Source organism: Schistocerca gregaria, chromosome 1, assembly GCF_023897955.1.
Source record: "Schistocerca gregaria isolate iqSchGreg1 chromosome 1, iqSchGreg1.2, whole genome shotgun sequence".
NCBI classification, from domain to species: Eukaryota; Metazoa; Arthropoda; class Insecta; order Orthoptera; family Acrididae; genus Schistocerca; species Schistocerca gregaria.
In genome coordinates, this window is record NC_064920.1 from 303,915,338 (window position 1) to 303,927,559 (window position 12,222).

General features: G+C 37.7%; 1 protein-coding gene across 1 annotated transcript; it reads left to right on the forward strand.

Moving 5' to 3' along the window:
• The first annotated feature begins 2,373 nt into the window (after positions 1 to 2,373).
• On the forward strand, positions 2,374 to 4,760 carry LOC126342540 (splicing factor 3B subunit 4). Its single transcript, XM_050001864.1, has one exon. It carries the CDS (start codon positions 2,445 to 2,447, stop codon positions 3,861 to 3,863), a length of 1,419 nt encoding a protein of 472 aa, XP_049857821.1. The 5' UTR covers positions 2,374 to 2,444; the 3' UTR covers positions 3,864 to 4,760.
• The last annotated feature ends 7,462 nt before the right edge of the window (positions 4,761 to 12,222 follow it).

Here is a 12,222-nt window from a genome sequence, read left to right on the forward strand (position 1 = left end):
TGTCGAAAGTGCATTCACCCGTGAAACAACACCAGCATGTGTTTACAACGGCTGTGTCTACCAAAAACAGCTCTGAAGTGTTTTCGGAATAAAAAAGCAAGAGCAGGCATCTCTTTCTTTCATCAAAATATAAGAGGCCTCTTAAAGAAAACAAATCCACTTCTTATTAACATTAATGAAAAGGATTGTATAAGTAATGCTCAGATTTGTGCTTAACTGAGCACCATGTTACTGATAAATGTGTTTCGCCATCTGCAGTAAGTTACAGTTTAGTAACATACTACTGTTGGGAAAGTAAAGACAAAGGTGGACTAGCAATTTCTGTTAAGGATAGTGTAGCATACAAAGCTATAGATATTAAGAAATATTGTGTAGAACAACAATTTAAGACATATACAACTGAAATAATAAATAATTTCAACACAATAATCCTGTCACTGTAGGTGAAATTCAAAAAGTCGTCATGGCTCTAAGAGGTAAGAGCTCTACAGGGGTCGATAATATTTCTAGTAATTCACTGAAATATTCTGGTCTGTGGATAAGGGACATTCTCTGTCATATTTACAACGCTTCCCTTCAGAAAGGTGTTGTTTGCAGTAGACGTAAGTATGTCATTGTGTAGCCCCTGTACAAAAAGTGCGATAAAACTCAACTAACTATCGACCCATCTCTTTGCTGACAGCTTTCTCTAAAATTCTAGAAAAGCTAATACATGTAAGAATTACTGATCATGGCTTTCAAAAGGGCCATTCAACAGAAGACACAATCTATACACTTGCGAATCAAGTCCTAGACACCCTTAATGAAAAAATGCTTGCATTTTGTGTCTTCTGTGATTTATCTAAAGCGTTTGACTGTGTTGATCACCAGATTCTCTTGCAAAAAGCAAAATTAGTAGGAATCAGTGGTGCTGCAGGCAATTGGCTACAGTCGTATCTGCAAGACAGAAAACAAAAAGTTATCTTGAATAGGTCAGGTGGAGTATGTGATGTTTCCTCACATTCTGAAAGGAGTTCCATTACATCTGGAGTGCCTCAGGGCTCAATTCTTCGGCTACTATTATTCCTGATTTTTATAAATGATCTACCATCAAGTACAAGCCTTCCATGTAAATTTAAATTATTTGCTGAGGATATCACAATTTTTATGAGCAGTAGGATAGACAATTATCCTGAGGAATCCGTGAATCACAGACTGTCAGATGTGGGTCCAAGTTGAATGGTCTGTCATTAAACTCTAGTAAGGCCAGCTTTATTCAGTTCTGTACAAAAACACAAAAAGAGACAGAGGTAAGTGTGGCGTGTGGATAAGCCAATAGAAAGAATGGAAACAACAAAATTTCTTGGAGTGCACATTCACAAGAAAATGAACTGGTCTTAGCATATTATAGATCTCTCTGCAACTTTTGTTTTAGCGGCTGTAACTACATGTGTTGAACCTAACACTGATAAAGTGGCATACTATGGCTATTTTCAATCACTCATTGACACGGCATTATTTTTTGGGGCAACGAGCCATTAGCAAGGAAAGTGTTCATTGCTCAGAAGCGAGCGTTAAGTTATATGTGGATTGTACTCAAGAGATTCGTGTAGAAGTAGCTTTCGAAATACACAACTACACGCCAATATATTTTTCTCTCATGTTTTTGTCTGCAAAAATATAGAGATACTTCAACCAAACAGTAATTAACATGAGCATAACACACGGAGGATGAATGACATACACAGCGAGATTAGAAATTTGAGCTTGACGCAGAAGGGTGTCCACCACACTGGAACAAAGCTTTTCAATGCTCTTCCTCCTTAAGTAAAGACAGATATTCATAACAAGAGTAAGTTTAAGAAAGCACTAAAAATATTTCTGCTAGAAAAAGCTTTTTACAGATTAGATGAATTTTTAAATAAATGAAATGAAAAATTTTGATATTATATAACACAAGTTGACATAATGCAACTAAGAATGTAATTTAACTTGAGATGTGTATCCGTGTATGCTCTGTGTCTGTTTTTCCGCACTGCTTTAATGAATCTAAGAAAATACGTATCGTTTTTTCTGTATTACTGCTCAAAGAATTTACTGCATAAATTTTTATGTAATTATGTACCCAACTGTCTGTATATGCTATAAGATTATCATATTGTATTTGTAAAAAACTGACTCGTTCCACGTCTTTGTGAACTCAACACAGTTGGACCTGTGGAATACGAATTAAAATCAAATCAATTCAAATCAATCTGTTCCAGTTGACATCACGTATTAATCGACCTTTAGCGAGCGACACAGCGGCCAAGTACATCTTGTCGCCAGTCAGTTGCTGGCGCCGGTTGTATCTTCGGTTTTATCAAAGTTTTGAGCTAAGTGTTAGGTCTATCTTTAAGTTGTAAGATCATTGATCAGATGTGTTTTCGGTTTTCGTTGTTTGGTGCTTGTAGATCGATGTGATTATGGCTGCGGGTCCAATTGCTGAACGTAATCAAGATGCTACCATATATGTTGGCGGGTTGGACGAGAAAGTTACAGAAGCCCTTATGTGGGAACTCTTTGTTCAATCGGGGCCAGTTGTCAATGTTCACATGCCGAAAGATCGTGTCACACAGATGCATCAAGGGTATGGATTTGTCGAATTTATGGGGGAGGAGGATGCAGACTATGCTATTAAAATAATGAATATGATCAAACTTTATGGTAAGCCGATTCGTGTGAACAAGGCATCAGCTCATCAGAAGAATCTCGATGTCGGAGCTAACATCTTTATCGGCAATCTTGATCCAGAAGTTGACGAGAAGCTATTATATGATACATTTTCAGCTTTTGGAGTTATTCTGCAAACACCGAAGATCATGCGTGATCCAGAAACCGGCAACTCCAAAGGCTTTGCTTTTATTAACTTTGCCAGTTTCGATGCTTCAGATGCAGCAATTGAAGCAATGAATGGACAATATTTGTGTAACAGACCTATTTCGGTGTCTTATGCATTTAAGAAAGATGCAAAAGGAGAACGACATGGGTCAGCTGCTGAGCGCCTCCTAGCTGCACAGAATCCACTGTCTCAGGCAGATCGGCCCCATCAGCTGTTTGCAGATGCTCCACCTCCAATACCACCACCACCTGCGCCAATGCCTCCGCAGCAGCTGCCTCCTGTCCCTGTGCCACCTGTTCCAGTAATGATGGGCGCTATGCCTCCCCCACCTCCTCAGATGGCTCATATGCATCCTATGCATGCTCCTCCTCCACCACCTCCTACATCCATGCCTGTTGCTGTTCCAAGACATCCTCCTCCACCACCACCCATACCACCTCAGCACCCACCACCAATGCCACCAGGTGTGCCTCCACCTCCTCCAGTGCCTCCTATGAGCAGGGCAGCACCACCCCCACCAGTGCCACCACCCCCACATGTTGCTGCTTCCGTTGCTAGTGGTCTACCTCAGATGCCACCACCAGTCTCAATGCCACCTCCACCACCACAACAGCCTCCTCCTCCACAGCAACAGCAGCAACCACAACAAGCACAGCAGCAGGTGCCTTCGATACCACCACCACCACAAGCCCCACCACCACCAAGAATGATGCCACCTCCATGGCAAGGTCAACAATTTCCTCCACCACCACCAACTCAGTTTACACCTGGTCAGTTTCCTCCTCCGCCTCCACATGGTGCACCACCACCAGGTTGGCGGCCACCACCACCTGTTCGTCCTCCATTTGGACGTCCACCATTTCCACCAAGAGGTCCACCTCCACCACCTCGTGGACTGAGACCTCCACCACCACCGCAACCAGGACAACAACCTGATGCTAGTGCTGCATATAATGGTTACCAGGATCAGACAGGAAACTTCCAGAATGGATATTCCAATTAACTTCTACAGTTAATTATTTGTGTGAGTGACTTGGTGCACTGTGAACTACAGATTTACAATAAATAGTACCACAGTGTGAAAACCCTGTGAAGATTGTGATTTTTTTAAAATCTGTGACTATGAATAATTTGCAAGGGAAGCAAGTGTCTATTATAAACCTCTTGTTTGTGTTTGTTTACATACACTATTGTACTGTGACATGGACATTTAGTTAAATTGAAATGCTTGAGAATTGATGTTATTCTATTTGCAAATTGTAATATTGTTGCTGTGTGCTTACATTTTTGACTTTTGTACCTTTATTTTGAGGACAATTTTAATTCTGAGTGAAACTGGTGGAAATGAACAATTCTAGTGTGTGTTAGACTGACTTTAAACAAATATTGTTTCTATTTGGAAATGGCCAAACAACTTTTGTGTATGGAACAAATTATAAGATAAATTAGGTATGTTGTAACATATTTTCTTATTAATTTGTTGGCCCATTACAGCAATATATTTCATCTGCCATACTTGCAACATTGAAAAGACAATAGATATATTGACTAGGGCCTATTTGTTCCTTTCGTTGCATTATATAATTTATTTTTAACCGAAACAGATGAGATTTGTGTTTCTTTCCTTGTTTTGAAAGGTGTTTGTTCCCATTTAATCAACCTTGTGTTAAATTTAAACTCATGGTTCACTGCAGTTAACAGCTGTCATTGTCATCATTAAAAATTTGGGATATTTGATTTTGAGATTATGGTTTGCTTCAATGGTGCTATGATATTTACCTTCACGTGTAATTTTCACAGTTAATTCATTCAGGATTAAATGAGCCACATTTTTATGCTTTGTAGGGGAGAGTGTTGAGACTTGTTCCCTTTTTTACATTTTACTTTTTAAAACAGCAGGTATAAACTTCAGAAAAAAAAACTAAAATGTGTAATAGTCAGTTTTTAACTCTTTCTGTCCCTATTTTTAATTCAGTTCTTTGCTATTTAGTGTCATCATAAAAAATTAAAGTTGTACAGGATGGATAAAGTCTCACCATGTGTGGAACACTTGATCCCTTTTATGGGGAGACTTGATTTGCCAGTTTATTGTGGTAAATAAAACAATTAATTCATTATTCAAACCAAATTTTATTTTGTCTAGAAAATTTAAAAGAGAGAACTAAGGTTTAATAACAAAAAAATTAATGTAAGAATCTTAAAAAAAAAATAAAAAAAAATTATCCACAGTCTGTAGAGGCATTTATTGAAGTGAAATCGATAGCCTACAAAACATGTTATGAGAGATTCAAAATGCCACTAAGTTATCAAATATATAATTTAAGTAATTAAAATGACTCACAGTAAAAATATAATTAGCATGTTTAGTGTATTCATGATGACATACAAGATTAAGTACAATCACACACACACACACACACACACACACACACACACACACACACACACACACTTCTTGGGATGATAAGTAATGACTACTGTGTTTGAAATACCCAACTTGATGAAATTGTAGACAAACATACCAATTATTGAATATTGAAGCCCCCAAATTTGACACTGTTAAAAGTGAAACTGGTAACTCTGTTATTCTTTGTAGAAAGTGTTGGAGGTGGAATCACTCGTAGAATTTGGTTTCTTTCAATGTCATGTATATCTTCAGCTTCTGACCACTTGAAATGTTGGCCCTCTATGTTTCTTGCATATTTGACAGTGAAATTATCTTCATCAGGAACATTGATAACCTCTCCCAGTCTCTTAGGTCTTTCTACAAGTTTCAATCTTTGTGCATTTCTCGCTCTGAGTTCATCTTCAAGTTTATGTTTCAGCAGAATGTTCATCAGGATTGCTGTAGATGCTCGTTTCTGTCTTCTTCTAGTTCTAGGTCTAATTATGAAATATGAAAGTGTTGATGCTTAAGCAGACTCCCTTGGAGTCTAAGTAGTCTGTGTTCTATATGCTGGCAAAAATTCGTCACTCTGATGAATGCATCAGAGTTAAAAACCATGTACCTGAAATGTGAAAACCACTGATCACGTTGTTGTGTGTGAGATCTTTAGGGAAAGCTCTACCAAAAATCTCAGAGCTATCATAGATAGAGACAGTTTTCCGTGGATGCATTGTCATCCAGTCTCGTGCAGCAGAGGTATCAAGTGGTTGCATTTTATGGGATGTAGAGGGAGAAATTGTCAAATGAATAATTCCATTTTCTTTCACAAAATCTGTAGATTCCAAACTAATATGACCATCATGATTGTCCACTTTGTACTCAGCACTGCATTTCACAAATTTCTGAAAATGTTTTATAAAAAGAACAATGTTATCAGCTGTCATCCAACTGCTGGAATGAGTGGACCACTGTTTCCAGGAGGAGCTTCACGCAGTATCCTATCCTGCCAGTTCACATGTGGAGAGATAGTGAATGATGGAATGTGACCACCCAAAGCATTTATTACACAACATGCTGTCACAAGTTCACCTCTCTTAGCAGAAGTACTTTTCCTATCTGTTTCTTTCCTCTTACAGCCACTATTTTTCCTGGTTTGTGGACTGTAGTAAGACCCGTTTCATCTGTGTTACAGATAGATTCTGGTCCAAGAACTTCCCTAGTGATAATCTGGTGAAGATTATCAAAAAAATTATCTAACATTGTGTCTAATTAATGCTGTTTCCTCTGCTGCTACTGATTCCTCTTGGTGTGTGGATAGAGGTCAGGATGCCTTCTCATGAAACATGTGAACCTGTCACTTCCAAGTTTGCCATCTCTCTTCCAATTTTCAGGAATTTTTATTTTCAGAAGGAAATTCATATGCAAGTACACACCTTTTTGCACTCAGGCCATGGTGTAAGTTGCTAGCTGTTTTGAAATATCCACATAAAGAATATTGTTCCTCGTTTGAAAACACTTGCATACATATTGTATGTAGGACAATAAGAAATTTCAATATCTTGATTTAATTGCTTCCTAACATAATCTTTTGAGGTTGTTAGCCAGTCTTGTAATTCCTTTTAAGCTTCTCAAAAGTTTTTCCTTCCAATGCAAGCCATAACTACAAGTCCCTACTTGTAGAGTCATTTTTTTTCCTAGCTTTGGCCCCCCTCCTTCCTTTTATGTGTAAGACCCATATTTCTGCAATATAAAGAAATTTTTTATACTTTTCATTTTAATTTATTAGGTTTGTTTCACTTTCACCCAGTTTATATAATTTGAAGCATTGGTATATGATATGATTTGTTGGGTGTGGTATGTTTTACAATAATGTGATGCCACAAAAACAATTAAGTCTTTGGGAAACATTTGAATAGGGACTCTTGATCCCTGGACCAAGTATCCCTATAAGACATGGATAAACAAAATTGTTTCTGAATGCTCCCTAATCTAGAGTTAGCTTTTATTTTCAGTTATGCTTTATGCCTTAAAAGTATGAACTTTTACCAGAAATAGTTAGCAGCATTATTTCTTACATAATTAATATGTATAAAGAAATAGATTCACTTGCCAAAATAAAAGTTAGTTCAGTGAAATATCTTCGTTTCCTTCTTACTAGACAGTAAATTACAACAATGCAAATTACAACACTGGAAAAATGGAAGGAAAGAAACGCTAATACCAACAGCAAATATTTTTAATTCTGTAAAATGGTCAAAGTAATAGGAGGAACAAGTCTCCCCACTGTTTCTAGCCATTCTCCCTTGCACTTTTACTGCACAAGCCGCTGGATGTTATCTTGATGAGAGCACCTGCTGTCATTGTTATTGTGTTTTAGTTTATTTAAATTCATTCTCTTGAACAGCATGAGTGAAGCAGTAGCCTGTATGCTTAATTACTCGTTCCAGTTTTGTCAATGTTGCCAATGGATGGTATTTACTTAAGAAAGAATAGTGTGTGCTCTGAATCTTGTGATGCTGGTTATTGTATTGCATTGTATTTATACTCATCTCATAACAAACATTTTACAGATCATCTGATTGTATTGTACAGGAGACTCATCAATGGTTGGCTTGTGATATATATTGTTACATTATGTCTGAACACTAATTTTACCAGCACAGGTGTTGAACACATTATTAAACTGTTTTTCTCAAGGTGTCCCATACTTGGTGTCTGAATTTTCAGACATTATTTTATACATACAGTATTATGCACAACAAAATGATATTGAATACTCAGGCTGTTCAAATGATCCTCTCATCGTTGATAAATTCCTCAGCTGAATAGTAGCGCTTTTCAACCACGAGATCATTTAGTTTTCGCTTCAGTGAACCTGTCTCCATGCTCAGTACATCTGCACCCATTGTAGACTTTTGTTCCCATATGCTTGTGTGTCTATTGGTAGAGTTTTAGGCAATGTATTGGAAGCATGAAATTTTCTTCATGTGTAGTATTGTACGTATATTTGAAATGGTTTTCTTCAATTATCCCAAGATTATAATCTCAAATATGTACATTGCAGGATTGATAATATTTTTAGGTTTTTGAAGAGTTGGTGAGAGGATGTTCTTGGAGAGGCAGCACACATTTTCTAATGATTCTTTTCTGAAGTAGTAGGATTTGTGGTGTGTGACTTGAATTCCCCTCAAAATGTAAACCATGTCTAATTATGGATTCAAAGTAACTGTGGTACACCGCCTTCCTGCTGTTTATGTCTGTTACATCAAGTAGCACATCCATTGCAAAAGCAAGGCTGTTTAATTTAGTACCTAATTAATCTACATGTGCTTGCCAGCTTAGACTTTTGTCCAATTTTAGTCCCAAGAATTTGATGGACTGAGCTTTTTCCATACCTTGATTTTTATATATGATACTGATATCACTGATTTTTGATTGTTTGATTTTAAGTTGAGTAAACAGGAGCTTTGAAATATTAAGTTTCAGACTATTTTGTTGAAACCATGTTGTTTAGTATGTTTATTACAGTATCCAGAATGTCCCTCACATTTTCTTTCCCAATAAGTGCTGAAGTATCATCGGCAAATATAACAGGTTGGACACTGACATTGAGAGGTGGATCATTCATGTAAAAGAGAAACAAGATTGGCCCTAAGATTGAGCCTTGAGGAACTCCGTGTAAAATTGTGTCCTAATGAGATGTATACTTTATGGTGCTAGATGTTATGATTACTCTTTGCTTCCAGTTTGTCAGATCACATCTAAGCCACTGTAGAGCATTTTGTCAGATACCTTACCTGTCTAGTTTGTGAAGCAGCATGGGGTGATTCACTGAATTGAATGCCTTTGAAGGGACACAGAAGGTACCTGCCACTTCATTGCTTTTGTCCAGTAATGAGCTGGTTTTTTCAATGATTAATTGATTGCATTCATGATTCTTTTCCCTTTTTGGAACCCGTATTGGTTTTTGAGAATAACATGATGTTTGAGATAAAATTTGTTATCTGGACTGCTGCAGTTTTTTTAAATGCTTTGGATAACACTGGTAGGGTACAGGTAGAATGGTAATTTTCCGTATCTCCCCTTGAGCCTTTTTTGTGTAGTGGTATATCTGCTGCATACTTAAGTACACCAAGTAAGTTGGCTTGCTCAAATGTCTGACTGATTATTAAAGGTAGAGGGTGTACAATTTTACGAGGGTATTTCGAAAAGTAAAGATACACCATGAGGAACAGAAGAGCTTTGGTTGAATGTTGCTTCTGGTTGGAGTAGGTCGTGTTTAAAATGGCTGCTCCGATTCAGAATCCCGTCAAATGCAAAGTGCGCTCTGTCATACATTTTCTTCACGCAAAAGGTCAGCGACCAGCGGATATTCACAAAGAAATTGTTTCTGTTTATGGGAACATTATGAATCTACAAAATGGTGTCGTCATTTCTCTGAAGATAGGACTGAGGTTCATGACGAACAAAGAACAGGTCGGCCATCTGTGATCTTTGATGCCCTTCTTTGGAGAATGGAGGATGCAATTTGTGCGAATAGACATCTCACATTGAAAGAATTGCTTCTGATCATACCAGAAGTGTCAATGACAACTCTTTATGACGTTGTGACTGTCAAGTTAGCATATAGGAAATTGTGTGCGCACTGGGTTCCAAAACTGTTAACGGAAGAACATAAAAAGAAAAGGATGGGCTTTGCACTTGACTTCCTCACATGCTATGCTGAAGCAGGCGATGAGTTCCTTGATCGCACTGTGACAGGTGACAAGATGTGGGTTTATCACCATACACCTGAATCCAAGCAACAATTAATGCAATGGCGCCATTCGAATTCACCAAAAGCCAAGAAATGCAAAATATCGATTTCAGCTAAGAAAATCATGGCTTCTGTGTTTTGGGACAGACAAGGCATTCTTCTGTTGGAATTTATGCCTCCTGGAACGACAATTAATGCTGCTGCATATTGCCAGACTTTGAAACCTCTTTGAAGGGCAATTCAAAACGGACACAGGGGAATGCTGACAAGTGGAGTCCGCTTGCTTCATGACAGCTTTTGGCCTCACACAGTGCTCGTAACAAAAGCACTACTCAAACAATTCAAATGCGACGTATTGGACCATCCGCCATACAGCCCAGACCTAGAGCCCACCAACTTCCATGTCTTCTGTTACCTGAAGTCACATCTTTGTGAAAAATCATGAAGAGATCAAAGATGAAATTGAAATGTGTTTCTGACAACAGGCAGCAACATTCTATGACTATGGGATACAAAAGCTTGTACACCGACTTAACAAATGTTTGGATAACGGGGGTGATTATGTCGAAAAATAACAAATAATCCAATTAATAAGATTTAACTGACGTTTTCTAAATAGGTGTTCTATTTAAGGACTACGAGCCATTGTATCTTTAGTTTTTGAAATGCCCTTGTATCATAGACAAATGTAATTACTTCACCGGGTACTCGCTTCCACTTTGAAGATTTTTTTTTTTTTAAAAAAAAGGACAAAATACAATTTTTTATATTATTGGTTGAGACTTTACTAAATGCCACAAGCGGGTCACTATTCTGGTCCAAGCCAAAGATATGTAAGTTTTGATAAGTATTCACATCAGCCTTAGACTTTGCTACATTTATGAGAAATTTATTAAAGCATTGAGATATTTGAACAGGATTCAAAATATCTTCATGCATCCATATTTAAATTGGATGATGGTGGGACTTCAGCTGGTATAATTTTTATTAAAAATGAAACTCCTTCAGCTGTACTTAAGATTTCATATTTATTTGGCTACTAGTTTCGATGTTGCGTCAACACCATTTTCAGGCCCGTACACTTTGATGATATCAATTGTGTGTGGCTGAGTACTAGAGGTCCATGATGAGACCCACACATGCTCCACATCGATGGTGGGCAGTGGAGCACGGACTTTTGTACTTAGCCACACACAATTGATATCATCAAAGTGTGCGAGCCTGAAGATGGAGTTGATGCAATGTCGAAACTAGTAGCCAAATAAATATGAAATCTTAAGTACAGCTGGAGGAGTTTCATTTTTAATAAGGATTCAAAATAGGTCAGACTTTGCTACATTTATGAGAAATTTCTTAAAGCATTGCGATATTTGTACAGGATTCAAAATAGCATTGTTTTATTTAATTTTTGAAATTTCCTGGTGTTTAGCCACTGTACCTAATTTGGATTTAATAACAGACCATAATGCCAAAGAATTATTGTTATGTGCTGAAATGAACATACAGTTTGACATTCTTTTGGCTGTTTTGACAATACCTTAACTTTGTAATGTTTCACATAGTTAATAAAGTCAGAATTCTTTTTGTGTTTCAGCTCTTTATGCAGCTCTCATTTCCTACCACTGGATGTTTTTAATTCTGGAGGAATCACATTTAGTTTCCTTTTGGCTTCTTGTGCCAGATCCTTGGTTGGTATGATTTATTGAACACATCTAGAAAACTTCTTAGAAATTTATCAAGCCATGCGGGGTACCTGCGCGATCTGAGACATCTTGTCATGGCCTGTGCTGGTCCCCCCCCCCCCCCCCTCCCCCCGCACGCTGGGGGTTCGAGTCGTCCCTCGGCCATGAGTGTGTGGTGTTGTCTATAGCATAAGTTAGTTCAATTTAAATTAAGTAGTGTGTAGGCTTAGGGACTGATGACCTCAGCAGTTTGGTCCCATAAGACCCTAGCACAAATTTCCAAAATTTATGAGCGTTCTCAGGACTTGACAGACTATTGTCTGTCAGCCATTTTACTTTATCTACCTTATCACAGAACAGGTTCAAGTTATTTTCACAAAAAATTCTTTTCATAAAACCGTTTTTAACATTTGGTTTAGTTATTCCTGGCGACTTGAACAAACAGTGCAAAATGGTCAGAAATTCATAAGTCCAAACAGAACTTGTTTCCCCTGTCAAACACGTAATTTGTTAAAATATATCCTATACAAGTAGCTGA